The 24,777-nt window shown below is 40.1% G+C and overlaps 2 protein-coding genes across 2 annotated transcripts in view; both read left to right on the forward strand.

The window, feature by feature from the left end:
- The window catches only part of LOC311109876 (uncharacterized protein), a 310,257-nt gene that overhangs the window by 209,397 nt on the left and 76,083 nt on the right, over positions 1-24,777 (forward strand). Inside the window, exons 16-17 of the mRNA XM_084152890.1 lie at positions 201-251; positions 398-424. Of these exons, the coding sequence (XP_084009016.1) occupies positions 201-251; positions 398-424 (78 nt within the window). The remainder of the gene's footprint in view (positions 1-200; positions 252-397; positions 425-24,777) is intronic.
- Positions 9,902-13,520, forward strand: LOC311109491 (uncharacterized protein; the record flags this gene model as incomplete). The annotated part of the gene is made up of 6 exons (XM_084152410.1): positions 9,902-9,914; positions 10,025-10,087; positions 11,975-12,028; positions 12,238-12,354; positions 12,582-12,671; positions 12,830-13,520. 5 exons carry the CDS (start codon positions 9,902-9,904, stop codon positions 12,665-12,667), a joined length of 333 nt encoding a protein of 110 aa, XP_084008536.1. The 3' UTR covers positions 12,668-12,671; positions 12,830-13,520.

The following is a 24,777-nucleotide window of genomic DNA, read 5'->3' on the forward strand; positions in this document are numbered from 1 at the left end:
TTTTTCCTTTCAATTAAAACCTAGACAACCAGGTGAGGGGAGTTCTTTACTAATTAGTGACCTTAATTCATCAATCAAGTACAAGGGAGGAGTGAAAACCCGCAGACACTCGGCCCTCCATGGAATGAGTGTGACACGTGATCTAGAGGGTTACTAGAAATGATCTAATTAGAAAAAGTTTGTCCTTCTGTTCTCCTTAGGAGCTGAAGCCAGCGGATCCGGTAGTCCTAAAGAGAAGTCAGAGCCTGATGGTAAGGCACAGTGGCATTCACCTGGAATTCTGCCACTTAGCATCCTTTTCATTGTCATCCAGAAGTGAACACAACAAATACTAATGTGGTCTGTGTATGAGAATGTTAAGCTCAACTTTTCTCTCTTCTCTTCTCCTCAACTAAAGGCAGTGATGTAGTCCAGCCAGAACAAGGCAAGTCATCCAGTTAATTTCAGACTGTAAAAAGCAGAAGTAACTTCTTTAAAGATGTACTATACAGAAATTACTAAGTTTCCTGGTTGATAAAATTCTAATAGTTTACCTAATTTCAGTTTGTGAAAAAACAAGCAGTCATTGTGTAGAGAATCATTGTACCATCTAAACCGCTGTGAAATATATTTTTCCATAACCAAAAATATTGTATATTCAGCTGTTTGAATCTGGTGTACAAAACCAAAACGGGAAGCATAGAAATAGAACAGGTTTACCGCTTCTTAGACTTGCTTACAACGGGAATGAAAGATCTATAACTCACATTTCTATGTGAATTTGGCTGGGTCGCCCAAAAAGTTACATATCGTAGCTTTAAGCAGTGTTTGATGCAGTATGAGAGAGGCTGTAGTTAATGTTTTCCTTCTACGTGTGATTCTGCAGTGGTTACGGTTCCGTTAACTGCCAACCCCAAAACAGGGGAAGACGACGCAGACAAAGCTGAAAAGGGGCAGGAGAAGGGAGGTGTGTATGAAACTTAAGCAGATAGTTGACCCGGTAACAGAGTGCTCTGGGAGTTACATTACACTCAACCCATATTTGTCCTGGATGATTTGATGCCTGTAACATTATACTGTGTATTATAAGGATAGAGGGTTCATCTAGAACAGGGGTGTCAAACTCATTCCATGAAGGGCTCAGTGTCTGAGGGCTTTTGTTTTTTTCCTTTCAATTAAGACCTAGACAACCAGGTGAGGCGAGTTCTTTACTAATTAGTGACCTTAATTCATCAATCAAGTACAAGGGAGGAGTGAAAACCCGCAGACACTCGGCACTCCATGGAATGAGTTTGACACGTGATCTAGAGGGTTACTAGAAATGATCTCATTAGAACAAGTTTGTCCTTCTGTTCTCATTAGCAGATGAACCCAGTGGATCCAACAGTCCTAAAGATGAGTCAAAGCCTGAGGGTAAGACACAGTGGCATTCACCTGGAATTCTGCCATCTACTATGTTGTTGTTTACCTTGAGGATTGATAGAGCAAGTTTGTGGTCCAGAATAGACAAACTAGGGAATCCCTGTACTGTTTGATTGTTGTAGCTTGTGAGGGTGTGAAGGGAGACCAGGGATGTGTGTGCACATGCGTGCTTACCTGCATGTGTATGTATGATTAAGTCCAACTCTTCTGTTGTGTGTTTTCTTGCCAGAAACCACACCGTTGATGGAGTATGAAGACAGACTGTAAATAATCCAGTGTTTTAGGATGGTAAGTCTGAGTCTGAGAAAGACAGTAACCACAAGATTTATTAAGAAAGCATTTGGAAGTGCTCACATTGTTATTACATTGTTATTATGTGTGTGATCAACATGTGGGATTTTTCTTTTAATTTGGATGCCATGAAAGTCAAACATTGAAGAGGTGAGATTGGTGTTGGCATTCTTAAAGCCAGACTCAGTGTCAGTTTCGTCATTTTGTTTACTTTGTATGTTTTGTTTTGTCGCTTCAACAAAACAAACCCAGCCATGATGTCATAACATACTCTAGAGTCTAGGCTACCTGAGAGAAATCTGACCTGCAATTTGTAAACAAAGCTGCTGTATTTATAACATAAGACCAAGAGTTTTTCCAGACCATGTGACCTGACCAGGGAAAAACTCCTGGTCCTAGTCATTAGTAATGTTTTGTCTGATGAGCTCTGATCTCTATTGCTTCCTTCCAGGTGGTGGTCTTCCTGGTGGTGAACTGAGGACCACAAAAATGGGGTTTGAAGGCTCTCAGTACATGCCTCCATGTCTGTTACATTGAGACAAACGACCAAGAAGAGAGAAACTGTTGGAGATGTTTTTAATGTACTATACATTTAAAATGGAAAATAGGCAAATATTGCACATAGTAACTTGCATTCAATCAGATGAAGTACAGTGAGCTACAAAGTATTGGCACAGAGACATCTTTTGTTATTTTGGCTCTGTACTCCAGCACTTTGGATTTGAAATTAGATAATGACTATAAGGTTAAAGTGTAGACTGTCAGCTTTAACCCGATATGGATGAGAATACCCTCAAATTAAAGCTGACAGTCAGTCTGCACTTTAACCTCATAGTCATTGTGTCATTTAAAATCCAAAGTGCTGGAGTACAAAGCCAAAACAACCAAAACACGTGTGACTGTCCCAACAATTTTGGAGCTCACTGTATAATGTGATGAGCCGTGTGCTTTATGAACTTACAGTACTTCAGACATTTGAGGCCAATATTTGTATCTCAGAACATTTGGTGATTGACAAAAACAAGAGATTCTTACCCTTTCTCACTATTCATACCTCGTCTTTACAAATCTCCATCAATTTGTGCAGGTTGTTTTTGTTGTTTGAAGCCATAGTATCAATCACTTTGTGGTTGTATGATACCTTTTCAGGTATTTTCCCCAGAGCGCTTTATGCCAACCCACTCCACTTTCTGTTTTAAATCGCAGCTTGTGAATGTCTTATATCATTTCATAATTTACTAATTCTTCAAGCCTTCACTTGACATATATCAAGGAATTTGTACAGGTTGTTATTGTTATAGTTATTTTTCTCAGAGTATTTTATGCCAACCCCCACAATAGGCAAAGTCTAGTGTAGGGAGATAGTTGGTTGAGAGGAACCAGGCCTGAGAGGTAGAGCTCATCCTCATCTGCCTTGTAAAGAGAGTGCTCTGCAGTACTGAGATGTTGTATTACTAACAACAATGGTGCATGTCTATTTGTTTTAATACCTAAATATTCCTTCAAATTTCCCTATGGTATACAGTGCTGCTTGAAAATATGTGAACCCTACAGGGCTGTCATTATTTTTGCTATAAAATATTAAAATAAACATAAAATCCTTATCTAAACCCCAATTCGTAATAAAGACATTCAAGTAAATGACAAACAAAAAAGAAATGATATTTTCATTGTTTATTTAACAGTAACTCAGATTTGATGTGTCCAAAAATATGTGAACCCCTTCAGTCAATAGCTTGTGGCACCTCCATTAGCAGCGGTAACTTGGACTAAACGTCTCCTATAGCCAGTAAAATCAGTCTGACATCTGTTTTGAGTGATTTTTGCACACTCCTCCTTACAGAATTCAGCCAATTGAGTGAGGTTTGAGGGGTTTCTGGCATGAACTGCCCGCTTCAGGTCCTGTCACAGCATCTCGATTGGATTTAGGTCAGGACTTTGACTTGGTCAGGACTTTGACTTGCCCAATCCAAAACACAAATCTTCTTTCTCCTGAGCCATTCTTTGGTAGATTTGCTTGAATGCTTTGGGTCGTTGTCTTGTTGGAAGACCCATTTTCGTCCCAGCTTTATCTCCTTGACTGATGGCCTGACATTCTGTTCAAGAATCTCCTGGTATACCTTATAATTCATGGTTCCCTTAATGATGTGGAGTCATCCAGGTCCAGAGGAGGAAAAGCAGCCCCAGATCTTGACATTCCCACCACCATGCTTGACTGTTGGGATAAGGTTATTTTGGTGGTAGGCAGCATTGGGTTTGCGCCAAAAATAGCGGTGTTGATTGTGACCAAAAAGGTAAATTTTGGACTCATCGGTCCAGAGACTGGACTTCCAGAAACCTTCAGGTTTGTCCAGGTGGTCTCTGGCAAAGTTAAGACTGGGTTTTTTTTTGACAGCAGAGGCTTCTTCCTAGCAACCCTCCCATGAATGACATTTCGATTCAGTGTTCTTATTGTTGAAGCATGCACAGTTACCAGAGATGCAGCAAGGGAGGTCTGCAAATCTCTAGATGGTATGTTTGGGTTGGCTTTTACCCTGATTTATTATTGTTCTCGTGGCTCTTGGGGATATTTTGGAAGGGCGTCCACTTCTAGGCCGAGTTGCTGTCATGTTAAATGCTCTCCATTTGTAAATGATTTGCCTCACAGTGGACTGATTATTTTATAGCCTTCCCCAGACTGATGTGCTCCCTCTACCCTCATCCTGATGTCCTCTGCGATCTCCTTTCCTCTCGGCATGGTGTGCTTTGCATTCACCTGGATGGGTAACACCAAACTGACCAGGTTTCTTATCTCTATTTATCAGAGTCCCGCCCAAACTCTTTCCCAATGATCTCTCCTTTGATTGGTTCATTTGGTAGCTAATTATTTACCCACCTGATTCTACTTACCTACTTGATTTAACCAATGCAACTTGGGGTTCACTTATTTTTGCACCTGCACTAATTCCTTTTTAATTTTGTTTTTCTACTACACACATGATTTCCTCTACACCAACATATGGTATTGGTAAATATAAACCTGTTATGTCAGATCACAAAGACTGGTTCTGATTAAAATAAGATTTCATGGTAAAAACGGAAAAAAGGTCTCACATACTTTCAAGCAGCACTGTATATCTGAGCGTATCTGTTTTCACAATATAATTTTGTCACCTGGATTTTAATAAAACAATTCTCATATCTGTACATCAATCTGTGATGGACCAAAGTAAGGAGTAACGGCGATGTTCACTAGTTGCCACCAGATTGGTAAGAACATTTGTTGGGAAAGACAACTAACCTGGGAATATCCCAGGTTTTAGTTTGTTTACTAGTATGTCTCAGGTAATTATGTTACAGAAGAAGATGTTATGAATTAAGACCAGCCACATTGCTTTATTTTGGGACTGGACTGTTCTAAAATGGAGTCCTGGCACATGCAAAAACCTGTACTTGTACAATCATTGTATGTATCCCTGTTTAAACTCCAGACCTCACACTGTAGTGGTGTGTTGATGACTGAATGCTTGTGTTGTCCATGTACACACAACATCTGAACACCAATTCTGTTTCAGCACTTTGCCTTAAGAATGTATTTTTTCCAAACTTGATTGGTGAAAGCAATACAGAGGAAGGTCCGTATAGAGCTGTGCTGAGCCATCATCAACATACTGTACGTATCCCTATCTGAACCCTTCAGATCTATGAATACTGAGCTAGGGAAAGGGACTAGTTGACACTAGACTTAGAGATCAGTCTCTTTGCATGCACTGGATTACTTTCTCAGCCAGGTTCACTAAACGGATCACACCACAGGACTGACGATTCCTAAATCAAGTGTCAACTCCTTCCTTCCGAGACATGCTGCTGTGATAAACAAATGCACTTCAAAGCGCAGTGTGTTAAAAATATTTTATCTGCAACGATTGAATTCCAGCCTGCATATACTGCCAATACTTTGTGGATTTGAGGTGTTTGATATTTATATTGTTTCAATAAAGGAGTTGAGTTCTATATTTTCTTTTCTTATTTTGACCTCTGACAGTGATCACATTTTTTACTAACCTGATAGGTGAAAGAAATATACTTTATATATGATCTGTTATCAGTGTGTGTGCGCATGTTTGTTCCAATTCTTGCAGTATTGCTGTGTGTGTGTGTGTGTGTGTGCCTCTATATTACACTGGGGGAAAAAAGTATTTAGTCAGCCACCAATTGTGCAAGTTCTCCCACTTAAAAAGATGAGAGAGGCCTGTAATTTTCATCATAGGTACACGTCAACTATGACAGACAAATTGAGAAAACAAAATCCAGAAAATCACATTGTAGGATTTTTAATGAATTTATTTGCAAATTATGGTGGAAAATAAGTATTTGGTCACCTACAAACAAGCAAGATTTCTGGCTCTCACAGACCTGTAACTTCTTCTTTAAGAGGCTCCTCTGTCCTCCACTCGTTACCTGTATTAATGGCACCTGTTTGAACTTGTTATCAGTATGAAAGACACCTGTCCACAACCTCAAACAGTCACACTCCAAACTCCACTATGGCCAAGACCAAAGAGCTGTCAAAGGACACCAGAAACAAAATTGTAGACCTGCACCAGGCTGGGAAGACTGAATCTGCAATAGGTAAGCAGCTTGGTTTGAAGAAATCAACTGTGGGAGCAATTATTAGGAAATGGAAGACATACAAGACCACTGATAATCTCCCTCGATCTGGGGCTCCACGCAAGATCTCACCCTGTGGGGTCAAAGTGATCACAAGAACGGTGAGCAAAAATCCCAGAACCACACGGGGGGACCTAGTGAATGACCTGCAGAGAGCTGGGACCAAAGTAACAAAGCCAACCATCAGTAACACACTACGCCGCCAGGGACTCAAATCCTGCAGTGCAAGATGTGTCCAGGCCCGTCTGAAGTTTGCTAGAGTGCATTTGGATGATCCAGAAGAGGATTGGGAGAATGTCATATGGTCAGATGAAACCAAAATAGAACTTTTTGGTAAAAACTCAACTCGTCGTGTTTGGAGGACAAAGAATGCTGAGTTGCATCCAAAGAACACCATACCTACTGTGAAGCATGGGGGTGGAAACATCATGCTTTGGGGCTGTTTTTCTGCAAAGGGACCAGGACGACTGATCCGTGTAAAGGAAAGAATGAATGGGGCCATGTATCGTGAGATTTTGAGTGAAAACTTCCTTCCATCAGCAAGGGCATTGAAGATGAAACGTGGCTGGGTCTTTCAGCATGACAATGATCCCAAACACACTGCCCGGGCAACGAAGGAGTGGCTTCGTAAGAAGCATTTCAAGGTCCTGGAGTGGCCTAGCCAGTCTCCAGATCTCAACCCCATAGAAAATCTTTGGAGGGAGTTGAAAGTCAGTGTTGCCCAGCGACAGCCCCAAAACATCACTGCTCTAGAGGAGATCTGCATGGAGGAATGGGCCAAAATACCAGCAACAGTGTGTGAAAACCTTGTGAAGACTTACAGAAAACGTTTGACCTGTGTCATTGCCAACAAAGTATTGAGAAACTTTTGTTATTGACCAAATACTTATTTTCCACCATAATTTGCAAATAAATTCATTAAAAATCCTACAATGTGATTTTCTGGATTTTCTTTTCTCATTTTGTCTGTCATAGTTGACGTGTACCTATGATGAAAATCACAGGCCTCTCATCTTTTTAAGTGGGAGAACTTGCACAATTGGTGGCTGACTAAATACTTTTTTTCCCCACTGTAAATAGCAGATTATTCAGTGCCTCACAAGCTTTTCTTCCTGCTTTGTCTTTGTCTCTCTCTCCTGGATTTACAGAGGCAGTCCCTAAACCCACAATCACTTCTTCCTGAAACTCCAACAAAACCTCCTGCAGTCTGACCTATGAAGGGGACGCCACTAATGCTGAACCAGTCACCTACAGCTGGAAAGTGGGAGAGGGGGCGTGGGAGGTCTTAGACAAACAGCTGTAAGAGTGACAATGGCAAATCAATCAACAGTTACAAGTACAGCTGCAAGCTGAAAAACTGTTAGTGGGGAAGTCAGCGAGCCAGTTGGAGAAGTGTTTGGCTCAGGTGAGTGGTAATGATAGGCCACGGCATTAGGTATCCTAGCGGTTAAGAGCGTTGGGCCAGTAACTGAGAGGTCGCTTGTTCGAAACCCTGAGCCGACTAGGTCAAAACATCTGTCTGTGCCCTTGAGCAAGGCACTTAACCCTAATCACTCTGGATAGGAACGTCTGCTAAAGGACTAAAATGTCAATAGGCCTGATCATCATTACTGATGATTATGTTATTACATATAACAAAAAAATCTAATCAGTCTTCATTTTAGAGTCAAACAGTACTGGTACTGCCATTTGAATTGCTGCCGGTGACCGTACCCTACTTGTTTTGACCACTTGCATTGGTGTTCATAGAAAATTGACCAGTAGGGACAATACATTCTTAGTATTTAGTAACGGAGCACTTGCTCATAGAATCTACTGTAGTTAGATGATTTGTTGTGGTGCAGGTTAACATAATAGTAACAGTGGTAACATTCCCCCTCTTACTTGTTAGTAGGCAACCTTTATGACAGGGTTTGGGTACATTAGGTTTGTGTTTTGGAAATTCCCAAGGCTACAAGAGTCACCGCACGGAAGTGAACCATCTTATTGTCAACATGTGGGGTTAGTAAGTGCCAAGTTGTAGGTGAGTGGGAGCAAGCAGTACCACTATTTAGCAATGTGAGTAAGAGTCAGGCCAGACAACAAAGACAACTGAGAAACTAAGATAAAGAGGCCTCCCAATTTAGGGAGGGGAGAAACTTATGAAAACATGGTGCAGAATATTGTGAGAACGGCAATAACTGAGTAAAGCAGGGAGTAGGATATGTGTGTGTGTGTGTGTATGTATGTGTGTATGCATGTGTGTATATGTGTGTGTGTGTGAACTGAAGGTCAGTAGAGCAGTTTTAGAGTGGAAAACTACAGCCCGCCTACAGAGGGAAGGGATTTCTTTTTGTATGACGTATGAGTATAAAAGATGGACTCTGAAATTGTGATGGCAGAATTCTCAATGAATAAATATCTCTGACCATGCAGACCGGGACTCTGGCCGTTACTTAAATCCCAAAAGACTTACAACCTTTTGGGAGACGCACAGAGACACTAAAATAGTTTGTTAAAGAATTCACATAACACCCACGTTTTCCACTCGCAGACAATCAGGGATTATATGGGCCATTGGGATATCAATGGCATTCGTGTTTGAGTTGCATTGTAGTAGGAACTCTCTGCTGTATTGGATTCCGCAGCCAGCAGCGTTTTCATCATTTAGTCCATCTGTAGCGGGTACACGATCAACAAGATCAGTCCAACACCCCACCACTGTAAAGCCATCGTTGACAGAAGGTTTACAAACAAAGTGTACAAATTAAAAACATAAAAGAAGGTTACACACACTGCGGGATGCAACAGAGCCTCGCAATCCAGGAACAGAGTTGCCTATCCCTGATCTACTGTATGTTACAAATCAAATAGTTGTATCATCATCATTAAATATTGTCACAACAAAGATGTTTGAGAATGCTAAACAGGCAAGTCATCCAGCTCATTTAAGACGTCATGAAGCAGAAGTAGGATAGATGCTCATCTGCATATCTCAGAATATCACGAGAACATAGATTGATTGCTATTTTATTTGAATTCTGTTGTTAATTACTTTAAGTAGGAAGTCGCTGTAAGCATACTGTGTCCATAATAAGTATATAGGTTGTATGTTGGGAGCTTTTGGGAAAGAGCACAGTTAGAAAGATATGGCATATAGAAGCAAACCGGATGGACATCATGAAAATGATCGGAGAGGTTGAGAGTAGAAGAAGTTCAGGAGCAAAAATAAATAAAAATAATAATTATATATATATATATATATATGAAATAGAATTATTATAAAATTAACTCTGTCCATAAGGTGTAGATAGTAAGTATAGACCGGAAGTAGAGGCCTGGGCATTGTTGTTCACTAATTTACTCCAAGTAGGGAAAGGATGGTGGGGTTGAAAAGTAATAAAGGGGAGTATATATATAAAAAAATATAAAAAAAAGGGGGGATTGGAAGTGATGCAGACAATTACATTGATAGAAGATACAATCTATCTGCAATATTAAGCTGATCCAACCCCCGAAAAAATAAAAAATAAATAAATAAATATATATATATTTTTAAAGGAAGTCGCTGTTTAAATCAATGACACTTGATGGTAAGACACAGTGGCATTCACCTGGAATTCTGCCACTTAGCATCCTTTTCATTGTCATCCAGAAGTGAACACAACAAATACTAATGTGGTCTGTGTATGAGAATGTTAAGCTCAACTTTTCTCTCTTCTCTTCTCCTCAACTAAAGGCTGTGATGGAGTCCAGCCAGAACAAGGCAAGTCATCCAGTTCATTTAAGACTGTATAAACAGAAGTAACTTATTTAAAGATGTATTATACAGCAATCACTCCTCCATTCCTGGTTGATAAAATTCTAATAGTTTACCTAATTTCATTTTATGTGAAAAAACAAGCAGTCATTGTGTAGAGAATCATTGTACCATCTAATCATTGTACCATCTAATCATTGTACCATCTAAACCTAAAATATATTTTCCAGAACCAAAAATATTGTATATTCAGCTGTTTGAAGCTGCTGTGCAAAACCAAAACGGGAAGCATAGAAATAGCACACATAAAACAGATCTTAGACTTGCTTTCAATGGGAATGAAAGATCTATAACTCACATTTCTATGTGAATTTCGTTGGGTCGCCCAAAACGTTACGTATTGTAGCTTTAAGCAGTGGTTGATGCAGTAGGAGAGAGGCTGTAGTTGATGTTTTCCTTCTGTGTGTGATTCTGCAGAGGTTACGGATCCACTAATGGCCTTCACCAGAAATCTGTTTTAATTGTATTAGGTACCTTTACTCACTAATGTGTGTGTGTGAGAGAGAGCGTTCACAGCTATAATCCCACCACCCAGAATATTTCCAAGTTTTACATGTACATTTTCTCATCATAACCTTATGCAAACTTAAAGGGCAAATACCTCCTAAATTCAAGGAACCTCTTCTACTCTGTTTTCTGTAAACAATGTTGATGGATGGTGTAACTTTACACGGTACGCAGGCAACAATCAAAATTATGTTGATGATCAGGTCGCCAACCGCGGAGCTTCAGGGATTCTCTCTGGGGTTGCCATGGATACAGTTAACAGCGCTGTAGGAGAAGTCTCCTAGAGATTACTCCATGAATCAGAATAATAACAATCAGCACACTAACACAGGTGTTAACACTAACACACCTTTTACATGGTACTTCTATGGGGCCATTTTGACAATGCAGATATGTGGAGATGTTGCCAGAAATGTTTCTCACATTTGTCGTGGCATTTATTTGAAGATTGTTTTTGTTGAGACATCTACATACAGTATGAGAAGGTGATGATTACTAATGTGAGTTTAAAGTTATCGGTGTGTGGGCTAGCCTATATAAAATGTGAATGATGCAGTTGGAATCTGCAAGGAAAATGTGCTTTCAATTAACTGCCGTGATGAGTATTTGAAATAACCTGTTTGGTTTTGGTTTCTCTTCAAATCTATGCATTTGTGCACTGTTAAAATGTCACCCATAGAGGTAACACTGTAGATAAAGATTCTGTCACCTCCACCCTAGTTTGTACGTTCCAAAAGCGAATTATTAAATGTGCTTCAGTGTGAGTCTTCTGCTTTATTTGATCTGCTCTATGGTTGTCAATCAGGACATTTTGAGTTCTTAGAACTGTTTCCATGTTGTTTTGTTTGATATGACTGTTGATGATTTAGAGATGTGGCTTGTTTCAGAACGTCTCAAGACCTTTGCAGGTTTTGTCGTCATAAAGCAGAAGTAGCATTAGATGTAGCATAGATGCTCATCTGCATATCTCAGAATATCACAAGATCTTAGATTGCTATTTTATTTGAATTCTGTTGTTGATGACTGTAAGCAGGAAGTCACTGTGTATGATGCTATGCCTACTGGTATCCTTTATTGTGAAGTTATTCTTGTTGTCAAAATGTGGGGTTAGTAAGTGGTAACTTGTAGGTGAGATGGTACTGCCACAGACCTTTGCTAGAATCAAGCTTTGACTATTGTTCCAAGCAGATGCAGGGTTATGCTGAAATATCAACTGTGAACAAAGTTTTCTTCTTTAAGCTCTACTAACAACAGACAATATAGGAGTCATACAACCCTTAACGGAGGAAGTTGATTTAAAGACAAACTTTGCTCTTCTGTCCTCAGGGACAGCTGGCAATAATGCCAACAGTGTTAAGCCGGTGACAAAACCTGAAGAAGGTAAGTCACAGATGGAGGTGATCGTGGTATTCCACTGGAATTCGACAATCGAATAGGTTGAGGATTGTTAGAACAAGTCGGATTTGAAAAACATATATTTTGGTGGGTGGGAGGGCTTGCACTGTCTACGAAACCACTGTTTGGGAAACACTGGTGGTTCAATAGAAAGGTTGTAGTAAATGTTTTACCCTCTCTGTGTGTTTCCTCAGGGGGCAATGATAAGACTAAAACGGACAGCAGTGTTGGACCAGTAGGCAAGGATGAGACTAAAATGGCTGGACCAGGGGGCGACCTAAACACAGCTGAAAAAGGAGAGGTGAAAGCAGGTGTGTATGGGAAAGGGATAGTTCACCTCAAGTCCCGCTGAATAAATGGCTAAATGTACAGACCTCAGTCTCAAATAGATGGGAAAGACTGGTATCATCTTAAACTGTCATAAACATTCATAACACAGCAGGAATCAGTGCCATTGTAATTACAGCATTCTTGAATCACATTAATTCTGAATGATTTAATTTCTCCAGTTGAGTTCTCCTATTGCGTTTTCTTGCAGAGGGGTCCATGCTGCTGAACGAAGACAGGGTGAAGTACCACAATGACAATGGAGAGGGGGCAGCAGAAGGGAATTCAGTATTGTAGGACGGTAAGTTGGAGTGTGATAACAATGTAGACTGTTTTCACTTCATTTCCCTTTATTGTGCAATACTTCTACCCCACTCTGGCCAACTCACTATAAGTAGACTGTTAGTCTGTTACCAACTCTTGTTCCTACTGATTTATTCCTAACTGACGTCTCTCTAGTCAGGGAACTGTGGACCAGAGGTACACAGAGGATCATGAAGACAAGAGAACCCACTGTCTCATCTGGGCTACCAGCGCTGGAGGACAATGCGCTGTAATGTCCAGAGAACATTTCTATATCAATAGACTGATTGATGATTGGTGAAAGGGAGGTCCATTTATAAGAGTCACCTGTCCATTCACATAGTTAAGGTCAGTGTAGTTGAATGTTGTTTTGTAAATAATGTCCAAAGCTGCAGCTTCTACTCTGCATATTTCTGAGCTTCCACCTCTGTCGTCTCTTCTATTTAAGAAGAAGTGTATGTCTAGCAAGTGTGATGCACATGTCAAGATATTGGTCAAAAAGCAGAGTCATTTCACTGGGGGGGGTAATTTGCTTCTCATACTCCTACATAGTTAGTATCCTACTTTGGCAATCAGCATTTCTAATGTTATTTTTCCATGACAATTTGTATCAGACTTTTGGTAAAAAATCTATCGTTTTTGCTCATATTGACATAATAATTTTGTACTACAGTTCTTTTAACCTGTATATAAATCTAATGTTGTGCATGTATGTATGTAATCATATCACTGTGCTGTGTGTGCTGTGTATAGTGTAGTGTGAGCAAGGCACTTAACCCTAATTGCTCCTGGAAGTCACTCTGGATAAGAGCTTCTGCTAAATGACTAAAATGTGTGTTCTGCCTCATGCCTATTGTATTGTGTGTTTGTGTCACAGGGAGGCACCAAACAGTATGGAATAACCTAATCTGAATTAATCTGCAAAAAGGACCGTCATTACTTTGTGTCACTGTCAACCTAAAAATATGTTTAGCGTACAATGGATATTGCATAGCTGTGAAATCGCTAGCTAGGTTATTTGACCTTTGTCATACGCTACATCCATCCTATTTGTTTAAATGGAGTGGCTCAACAAGCAAGTTTGACGTTAACTTTTACAGAAAGCTCATGTCTGCTACGTAGGCTGAATACATAGCCTCAGTCAACATACTATAAAACTGTTTGTTACAAACAAACTAGAAAATTGACTTAAAAGAAAAGGCTCCCAGTGCCTCTGAGGACGGTATGGTTGATGAAACTACGGAAAGCCACTCATTTCCAACAGAAGAGAAGCAAAGTGGCGGGGGATTGTTGGGCGCAGGGTTGCCAGGTCAAGTTACAATTTGTAGCCTAATGACTACTCAAAACCCGTCAAAAAGGCATGGAAACTAACCCAATAAAAAAAATTCACGGCAAGAGGAGTTGCCATATCTATTCAATAAACCCTTTTCCCATAACGTTATCGAGCCAATGAAGAAGGAATATCGTAGTAACTTGTAACGACGTTAGAAGTAAAATTTGGTTCCTCAAAATAATGATTGCAAGCTATGACATGACCTAATAAAGGAATTTGAATATGTGGCAAGAGAAAATATAATTTGCCCTTGTTAAACTTGCCAGATCATTTTCCATCAATGGGTGTCGATTTAACTCGTTTGACTTCTATGATTAAGCAATAAGGTACAAGGGGGTAATATGTCTACATCATTTTGCCGACAAGCAGTAATTCTGAAGGTGGATACTGGTTCTACCTGTATTTACAGTAGTGTTCAGGTGTGCATGAACAGTACACCTGTTGCCTATTGGTACTATCTGATGTGTCCTCATTATTGAAGTAGCTTAGAGTATAAATGTGGGAGAAATCTTCAACAGCTCAGAGCTTGTGATCTTGCAACATAAAGCAACTTTATTTAATCATTTTTCTTACAGAATCTTGGATTCGAAAATATATGAGAACTGTTAAACTAATCTCTGTCTACTTCATAGAGAAGTATAGGTGTACCCTCTGGACCAGTAGACACCAGCTCAGATACAGCCTCTGTACCAGAAGAAACCAGTTGAAAAGCACTTATTGAATATATAGTTTGTTTGACAAATATTTATATTATGTACAGGGAAGGTTTGTTTCTCTTCAGTAAACTCATCTCTTTTTCTATCAATTTCTACTATACATAATAGTATCATTGTTTTCCTGTATGGGCTGTCATGTTTAGCCTAGAATACTATCATTTTTCAACTTTGAATAATGTGAATTATAATGAAATGTTGATCCATGCAACAAGATGGCAAAAATGTATTATGTTTTGAGGAAAATATTTCGTTGTATGAATGTTTTTGTGTGCATGTCTCAAAGCCTATAGGTTAATGGCTAGGCTGGTGAATCAAAATTCCTCACTCAGTGTACAGGAGGAAAATTAAATGAACTATAATTATTAAGTTACCTTTAAATATTACATTATTGCCAACTGTTGTTACATTATAGCACAGTGATCCTATCAATTCTAAATTCTATATGTAATTCTGTACATTGTAGCCAATTATACACACAGGGAGGCGTCAAAGACCAGGTATGGGCACGACTACAGCAAGGAATATTCCAGAAGTGGTTAGAAAAAAATTGATATTAAAGTTATGGCATATAAACATAATGCCAGGTGTAGGTATAGTGTGATTGTATTGCAGCTATTAAACATTATTTACAAGTCAAATGGAACATAATTTTATTTTCCACCACCTTATTTTATTTTCCACAAAGAGGTCAAACATAGGAGGAACTAAACCTAATTACTTTCACTTTCACAGCCTCTGGAAATAAAGATCAGAAGTAGGCTAGATGAACCACACAGTGTTTTAGCATGTCTCATTTGAATTTACTGTTATGTATTGTAGTGGTAAATATATTATGTTAAAGCTTGGTCTGACTAAAAATCTTGTGCATAACCCATCTTGTGTTGGGGGCCTTGGGACTTAATACAATGCACAAAGACTTCTATCCGGTTGGCCTTATCAGCAGGTGGCTATGAGCAAAACCCAGGCCATAAGTCTCTCAAGTCCTCCCAAAACTCACGAGATATCTCCTGAGGATACACACACACATACACACACACTTACACACATACACACACACGCACACACACACTTACACACATACACACACTTACACACATACACACACTCACACACATACACACACACACACACTTACACACATACACACACTCACACACATACACACACACACAAAAAACCCCTTCTCTTAGGCCGGAGACGGAGAACCTGACTCAGAGCCAATGAAATGGAGATGACCTCGACCAACTCATCAGGACCAATGGGGAGATCGGAACTACTAGAATCAACCTACTTTATTTTATTGTATAAAATGTCAGCACACAATGGTTAGGGGCGCGCTCTCAGATATCTCCCTAAGAGGTTGACGAGACGCGTCCGTGCACGGAGAATTCAGATATCTTTACCTCTGAATAAACTGCCTTATATCATACAATCATCCACCTTGTCCGAAAGTCTCTACTTGGTCTCCGTTCTCCAGTAAACTGTTTTATCAACAAAACTTGGTAGCAAGAGGATGGTTTTCTAAACTCTGAATTCGGTCCATAAAAGTTGATAGAGACAGGAGACAAGTAAGAGACGGATCTGAAAGGACGGGTGACCTGTCCGCAGGAGCAGCCGGGAATCCAGCTCGCCTCAGGAAACTGATCTAGACGGCCGTCAATACAAAGGTAAGCAGAACCTGTTAAAACAAAATCTGCATATTGTATTGTAGGATAAACCCAAATTTCGATCAGTAGTACTGGGCGTGAGTATGGATTACTGTGACATTTATAACATATCTATTATGACTCAAAGGCACATATGTAAAGATATCTGAATTTTTTAGTCTTTTTCCTGTTGAAGTGTGACTGTCTAGAGTTCAGTCTAGTTACAGGGGTTCACAAGAGACGGACCGACTTTTATTTCCTGTTGAATTGTGGCTTTCTAGTGAGAAGCCTATTACAGTTTTGGCCCACAAGCGATGGACCATTTTATTTGATCCACAAGAGAAGGATCTGGTGACTTGATAAAAAGATTCAGATAGTCGGGTTGAGAGAATTCCGTGAGAATCCAAGATTCAGATAGTCGGGTTGAGAGAATTCCGTGAGAATCCAAGATTCAGATAGTCGGGTTGAGAGAATTCCGTGAGAATCCAAGATTCAGATAGTCGGGTTGAGAGAATTCCGTGAGAATCCAAGATTCAGATAGTCGGGTTGAGAGAATTCCGTGAGAATCCAAGTCCAGAAAAGGTTCTCCCGACTAGACGCCAGTTGAATGGTTTAAACTACTGGAAGTCTCCTATGAGGAGAATAAAAAAAATAATAAAAAAATACAAGTTCAAATAGTCGGGCATTTTGGTTGACGTGGCACTCAACTATTTGTACTGTGAGGAACTCAAACTGAATTCGTGTGTTGATGTTGATATGTAATGAAAATGTAATTGTTGAAATGATAACCTGAATGTTGTGTAAGATTGGTCGTGTGTTGATGCTGATATGTAATGAAAATGTAATTGTTGAAATGATAACCTGAATGTTGTGTAAGATTGGCCGTTTCATGAGACTAACTAGTTGATAACTTTTAAGAGGACCACGGAGTCCTATTTTGCTTGTTATGTAGCCGCTGAGCTAAAAGCTGACTTGAACTTTTCCCCTCTTGTGGAAGTTGGTATCTCCTTAGCCCCTAAAATTGGATTGGTAATTATTTTGGAAGCGCTCGAGTTTGCTAATATATTCTTCCAAAAGGGCGATTCTGATACCTTTTGGGAAAATATATAATAACTCGAATAACTGAAAAACAATAATAACTTTTGCTAAATAATTCCCAAAATTAAATTGATAATTATTTTAGGAGCGCTCGAGTTTGCTAATATATTCTTCCAAAAGGGCGATTCTGATACCTTTTGGGAAAATATATAATAACTCGAATAACTGAAAAACAATAATAACTTTTGCTAAATAATTCCCAAAATTAAATTGATAATTATTTTAGGAGCGCTTGGGTTTGTTAATGTATTCTTCCAAAAGGGCGATTCTGATACCTTTTGGGAAAGTATATAATAGCTCGAGTACCTGAAAGACAATAATAACTTTTGCAAAATAATTCCTGGGATTAAATTGATGATTGTTTTGGGAGCGCTCGGGTTTGTTAATGTATTGTTCCAAAAGGGCGGTTCTGATACCCTTTGGGAAAATATATAATAATTCGAATAATTGAAAAGCAATAATACCTTTTGCAAAATAATTCCTAAGAAAAAGTATTGAACATTCTTTGTGTACGAGGGTGGGACATCAGAGATAAGTCTGAGTCAGCGCCAAGAATACATTGCTGGTTTCGGCCAGTGACGGGCTAAGTGCACCAAGATAGTCTAAAAAAAAAAAAAAAAAAACTGTATAAACCATGGCAACCACTACCGTCCCAAAACTCAAGTTTAATGAATATCTAGATCAAAAATACAGGATAGAGCGGGAGTGGTGCTGTGTTTTATACTAAGGAATCTCCTATGCTAAATAAAGATAAACGTATCCAGAATGTGTCGAACTACGGATTGACGCATTGGTGGATAAGATTTGACCCACAACTAGATTCCTAAAGGGACCCAGTTTGAACTGAGACCTTTTGCATAAATCCTATTAGGGGAGGTCCTACCCTATAGGTTGCGAGGAGGTAGAAGTTTAACTGTGGCAGAGTTCTAGACATTAGGTGGGGGAGAATCACCGAAAATTGACCAGAGGTATTAAATTCCCGGGGATGCCAGTTATCTCTGTGATTTCACACTTAAAACGTTCCATATAAATGGTTGTGTGAAAGGTACAATTAAGCTGAGATTAAGTCTTTCCTAGTGATTGAGTTGTCTAAAGAAAATCCTTTGATAGGGATCCAGTTGCTTCTGTGACTTCACATAAGTATAAGGTTGTGTGAAGGGTGGCAGTTGAACTGAGACTATGTTTTAGGACGCTCTGGTAACCTAAATTTTTTAAGGTATTGTATTCTAATTGGCAGTTTTGTTTTGCTGTGTTTATATTTTAACGTGTCTGTGTTTTTATGTATTATAACGTGTAATGGATGATGGGAAGTTATAGTGAGACTTATGAGACCGAACACCAATCTGTGGAATTGAGTGAATTTGACCTAGGGTTTCAGGAACCGGGGACTGGGGAGACTGATATCGAAGTTGTGCATGATTCTAGAACAAGCGTGAGATAACTAAAGCGTGGTGTGTGCGGTGTGTAGAGATTACTGCATTGGTATATGTGACTGGAATTCTGATTCTTATGATAATAATTGCATTACAAATTATATAAATTAGCCTCTTTATATGCGAGGGTGTCATACATGAGATAAGTCTGTATTTGATACCGATAATACATCCAAGATAGAGAAAGCAAGATGGCAGGACCAAACATAACCATACCCAAATTCAATGAATACATAGAACAACGAATGACAGGGAGAGTGGGTTCACGAGAGAAGGATCCAGAGAGTCAGACCGGGGGGGAACTGTGTGGCTAGGAGAGATAGAAATGTGTATTACTTAATGACAAACGCTCCATGTACCAATAGGGTCGGATGTGTAAATGTCAATTGTTTAATGGATATTGTTTAATGATGAACATTCCTAGTAAAAATAAAATAAAAATAAAATATATAGGATTTCGATAGTCTTAAAGTGTATAAGCCTCATCCAAAAGCTCGAATATTTGTTCGGTGAAGGATGTAGTTAAAGTGAACAGTGGTAAATGAGTGAGACTTATGAAACTGAATAAGGTTTGTGCAGGGACAAAATTGACATGGGTTGAAGCCCTGCCACTGGTTTTGATGGCTATGAGAGCATCACCAGGGGCAGGGACCCATCTCTCTCCTCATGAGATAATGTAAGGGAGAGAAATGCAAGGTCCACCAAGGGAGGGAGGTCTTATGCCCGCCCTTGATGTACAACAGATAGGAATGATTGAATATGTGATGAAATTGACGGAATTTTCTGCAGCACTCTCTTCTCAGGTGTAGAAGGCCCAGGAGGGGGAGCTGACGGGTAACACGCCACCACTGAAGGTAAAAAATGGGAGACTGGGTGAGGGTGAAAGTCCACAAAAGAAAGTGGCTGGAACCCAGGTGGACTGGACCGTACGAAGTGAAGGAGGTTACTTCACACTCAGTCCAGGTCAGAGGTAAATCAGGAGCACCCTGGCACCATCTAACACACTGCACACCAGCCCCCACTCCTTCCAGACCAATGTCTGAAGTAAGAGCTGATTTGAGCAGCGAGAACCAATCCTGACAACACAATGAAGAAACCCTTATGGGAACAACAATCTCACTCAGGGTGAAGAAGAACTTTTTCCCCCTGGGAGAGATTGGGAGCGTCTGAATGTTTGTATGTATGTTTTCTGATAGGAATTGGACTCCTGCTGGGCACTCCTTATGAGGTGTTGTTCTTTTACATTACATTTGAGTCATTTAGCAGACGCTCTTATCCAGAGCGACTTACAAGAACAATTGGGGTTGGGTGCCTTGCTCAAGGGCACATCGGCAGGTTTTTCACCTAGTCGGCTCGGGGATTGGAACCGGCGACCTTTCGGTTGCTGGCACAATGCTCTTAACCACTAGGCTACCTGCCGCCCCGTGTTGTGTGAAGCTATTTAGAATTACTTGTTAAATTGACTTATAATATAGAAGAGGTGGCTAAGGGATTTTTAACAGTACCAACCATGGGGGGGGGAAATCCTCACAAGAGGTCCCAGAATTTACTGGGGACAAGAAATGCTTGATATAATTAAAATGGAATCCAGGGATAGCTTTAAATCTCCATTATATAACCAGGTGGAGGGAGAGGTATGGTTTTGAGGGACGTCTGGACGGAGATAAACTCGAATCCATGCTTAAACAGATACATACGGTGTGTAAAGGAGAAATAAGCAGTGAGAGAGAGAGAGAGAGAGTTGAGGGGGCCAGTACCCACTGACAGCCTTACCTAATCTATTGGCGGGGAATGAAAGGGGCCCAAGCAACCTTAGATGTATACAGTAATAATAATAATATGCCATTTAGCAGACAGGCCATGAACTCATCAGGACGTGGCCAGAGCGGTGGAGGGAATGACCCGCCCCAAAGCAGGAATAGTAAGGTTTGGGCTGCCGTTAGAGGGCAGTGGGTTTCAGGGGATGTCCATAGGACACTTTTGCAATGGGCCGATTACGGAGTCTTGTGTAGTGGCCTCGGAGAGACATGCAATCCATCATGAGAGAAAGTCAGACAGGAGAGAGGAGTCCATCCCCCAGCTTTGAGTGTGAGAAAGAGGAAGATAAGGCGTGACTAGTCCTTGAGGGAGAGATAGTGGACTCTGGTGGGGGGAAGACTAAGGAACCCTTTGATCCAAATTGTGACTTAGCACTTCAACAGGAACAGAGAAACCTAATTTGGCATTGACAGTAATGGGTATGAAAATTAATTGGATGATGGGGTTTTGTGTTGAATTAGAGACAGTGAGACTATTAGTCAACACCTGGGAGTGGAAATCAGGAGTCCTCATGACCTGGCTGTTTGGTTGTTGTTTTTTAATTGGGGTTTTCAAGTAGAAAACAACACACCTAGTATGATGTTAATAAAGTCTTGTTGTTTCAATTTTGGAGGGTTTCAGCAGGTCAAGGGTGATAGGTCTTAGAGGAGCACACAGTGAATTTTATGGAGTTTTTTAGCTTTTTGGCTGAGTTTGGGGTATATATGATTTCTTATGAGAATGAATGTCATGAGGACTTAATGAACACTTGGGATAACTAACATTTATGAAATATTTAGAATAATGGTAATTGTTTAGTATACTATGGGATTAAACAGTTCGTTAAATGATTTCAATGGCCTCTGAACTCTGTTTTAACATTCTGGTGTTAATTAATCATCCACACTAGTACATTCTAAAGACATGAGAGGAAGATTTTAGCATAGTTTATTTTACTAAAGTTGAGGGTAATTTATAGTACTGTGAAAATTGTGAAGAAGATTATAATTTGGTAATAATATATTTGATTTGAACCATAAATAACAGAAGAGAGAGTGGAGGAATGGCAATTGGATAATGAAATACCAATATTAACTAAAGTGATTGTTTAGGTAGGTGGTAATATTGACACATGGCCAAATCATGTGTCAAAGAGGGGGATGGGTATTAAATATTAAATATATACGAAGGAGAGGACAAAATACTTTATTAAATATATACGAAGGAGAGGACAAAATACTTAAAAAAAAAAAAAAAAAAACATGTATGATAGTTTATTAACCACACCTGTATGTCAGAGATTTTGTGCCCCACAGGTGAACTAAAGGAGAAGGTGACCCACTCTATCTAACCAGGAGACCGAATCAGGCCTGGCGGGAAGGGCCCTACCAAGCACTGCCTTTGCCAGCAGAAAAGCTGAGAGATCCATCTGGGTGCATGTCACACACTGTACAAAACCAGCTACACCTGACGAACAAACACAGAGTTAGGAGAAAGATCCGATAACCACAAGGGTCCGGGGGTTGGCTCCTTAACGAAGATTCCCTTACCCTGTCTGATCATCCCTGTGTGAGTTCGATAGAAGGTAAAGCAATGGGTTGGCCTCTGGCATCTGACATGTGCTCAGGGCAAGGGTGGGGATTCACAGGTCTCCCGACGGTAGGTAGCTGTCTGATTGTGGGGGCCATATTCCTAACATACTCAAACCCTTCTGATCAGCCGAAAGTAGTAGTTAACCTAAAACAAGTTGATAAAATGATACCTGAGCACAGTCTATGAAGGCATAGGAGACAGCTAGACGTAGGGAAAGGGGAAGATTAGGGACTTTAGGGGAGGACATCACTATATGTATGTCACCATGTACATCCTGGGACTATGTAGCTGCTCATATCGAGAGCGTGGGGGATATGTAAATCTCCATACACAGTTTGGGGACAGGTGTAGTGTTGCGAGGGTAGGGAATTACCAGAAATGGCAGTGCGACCCATAGAAGGGTAGGTACTGTCTGAAAGTCTGAAGTACGCAAAAACAGGTTTATGACCCATGCAAACCACCTGGGAATGTGGTGAAAGAGTCTTGTAGTAACTTGAACTATCAGTACCCCCGATAACAAACTCATTCCGACCTAGGTTGCCTACGGTTGAAGTCTCAGGGGATTCTAATCGTTTTTCTAGGACTAGTAAGATAGGATACAGAGTAGGGCATCTTAGCTCTGCTCCTACACAGAGAATATCACAACTGAAAGAGAACATGACTAATCTCTCCTATTTGTTGCAGACAGAGGATTATAGGAGCCAAAACCAGGCCCGTGCTGACATCTGATGGATGTGTGGTGATAACTGATTGTGAACTCAACTACATATGTAAACAATCAAACGTGTCAGAGACTGGTGAGTTGTCAAATAGAAAGTAGGACCTCCTCCCGGGATCCTTTGATGAAAGGATCCTGTGATGGGATAGGAGTACCTCGAGAGGTTACAGAACAATTCAAAGCTAGGAATCAGACCACAGTTGAGTTTGAATCAAGTATTTTTTGTTGGTCAACAATTAATAAAAACTTCGATTGGATAAATTATATTTATTATAACCAGCAAAGATTTATAAACCACACTTGTGATGCAATAAAGGGATTAGATGAGCAGACAGCGGCAACTATCTTAATGACAAAGCAGAATAGAATAGCGTTGGATATGCTTTTGGCTGAGCAGGACAGGGTTTGTGTTCTGTTTGGATATATGTGTTGTACTTTCATCTCCAACAATATAGCACCGGACGGGCCTGTGACCAAAGCGCTTGAGTGACCATCACCACGCTGGCGAACGAACTGGTTGAGAACTCTGGTATTGATAGCTCCATAAACGGTTGGTTTGATAACATATTTGGTAAATGGAAAACTATTGTTGTGACTATTCTGGGTGAAGTCATGGCCTCTATGGGTATACTTGTTCTTTGTGGATGTTGCCTTATTTCCTGGCTGAGTGACTGGTTTGGTGAGTACTCTTCTATGGTGGTTACTGGATTTCAGACCCTAGTAATTGTGTTTTTGCTGTTAATGTGTTGTGCTGCTTGCATCGTCCCCCGTCTCAGGAGGTCAGTGGTAGGAGTGGTGCAGGCGTCAGGTATGATGCTGTTGTTACCGGCCCAGGATGATGCAGGTGACTCTGCTACTGACTCTGAGACCAAGCTGGATGATCCATGTTTTGCCTAGTAAAATACATACACGCATTTATTTTCAGTTCTTGCTCATTTATTACCTTATGTTTTTACTAACCACTGTGATTGTTTATTCTTCCTGATGTGAAGGTAAAGGATTCCTGGGTGGCTGGTAGCCAACTCAGTACATGTTAGGTGTAGGGGAGGAATAGAGGGTTAAAATTATTATTTTTTATTTTTTTCTATTAACATTAAATGTTGTGATTTAATTTCCATATCCTGTTATTCTTAAGGGTGATTATACTCAGTTTAGAGTGACACCATAAAATTGTTGGGTTTTATTTTTTGGATCTGTATGTGATGAATAGCTTGGAAGGAATGCATTAATGAGGAGTACTGTACTGATATGGATTGTTTCACATAACAGGCCGATAAGAACACTCTCTCTTTGTTGTCTGTGAAACTGTCCTTGAACATGGGTACATGGAGTACAGTTTTTGGGGGCTAGTCCTTTTGGGTGCTGACTGTTGTACTATTAATAAAAACGTTGATAGAATTAACTACATACATTAATGTTAAAATAAGGCAATTGGACACAACAAGGTTTTGAGGCGGTGCATGGCCAGTTGGCTGCAACCTCTCTCATGGCTTTCCAAAATCGTATTGCTGTCGACATGCTCCTGGCTGAAAAAGGAGGAGTATGTGCTATGTTTGGTGAACAATGTTGTACCTTTCATACCCAATAACACAGCCCCTGATGGCAGCCTGACTATCGCCTTGGAAGGCTTGAGGTCTCTTAATGGTAAGATGAAATCCCATTCCGGTGTAGACACCTCCATGTGGGATTCCTGGATGGACGCTTTTGGTAGATATAAAGCCCTGGTGTCCTCCATTTTGGTTTCAATCTCGGTGTTTGCGGCCATTTTGG

This window comes from Coregonus lavaretus (assembly GCF_964263955.1).
Source record: "Coregonus lavaretus genome assembly, chromosome: 35".
In the NCBI taxonomy this organism is placed as follows: Eukaryota; Metazoa; Chordata; class Actinopteri; order Salmoniformes; family Salmonidae; genus Coregonus; species Coregonus lavaretus.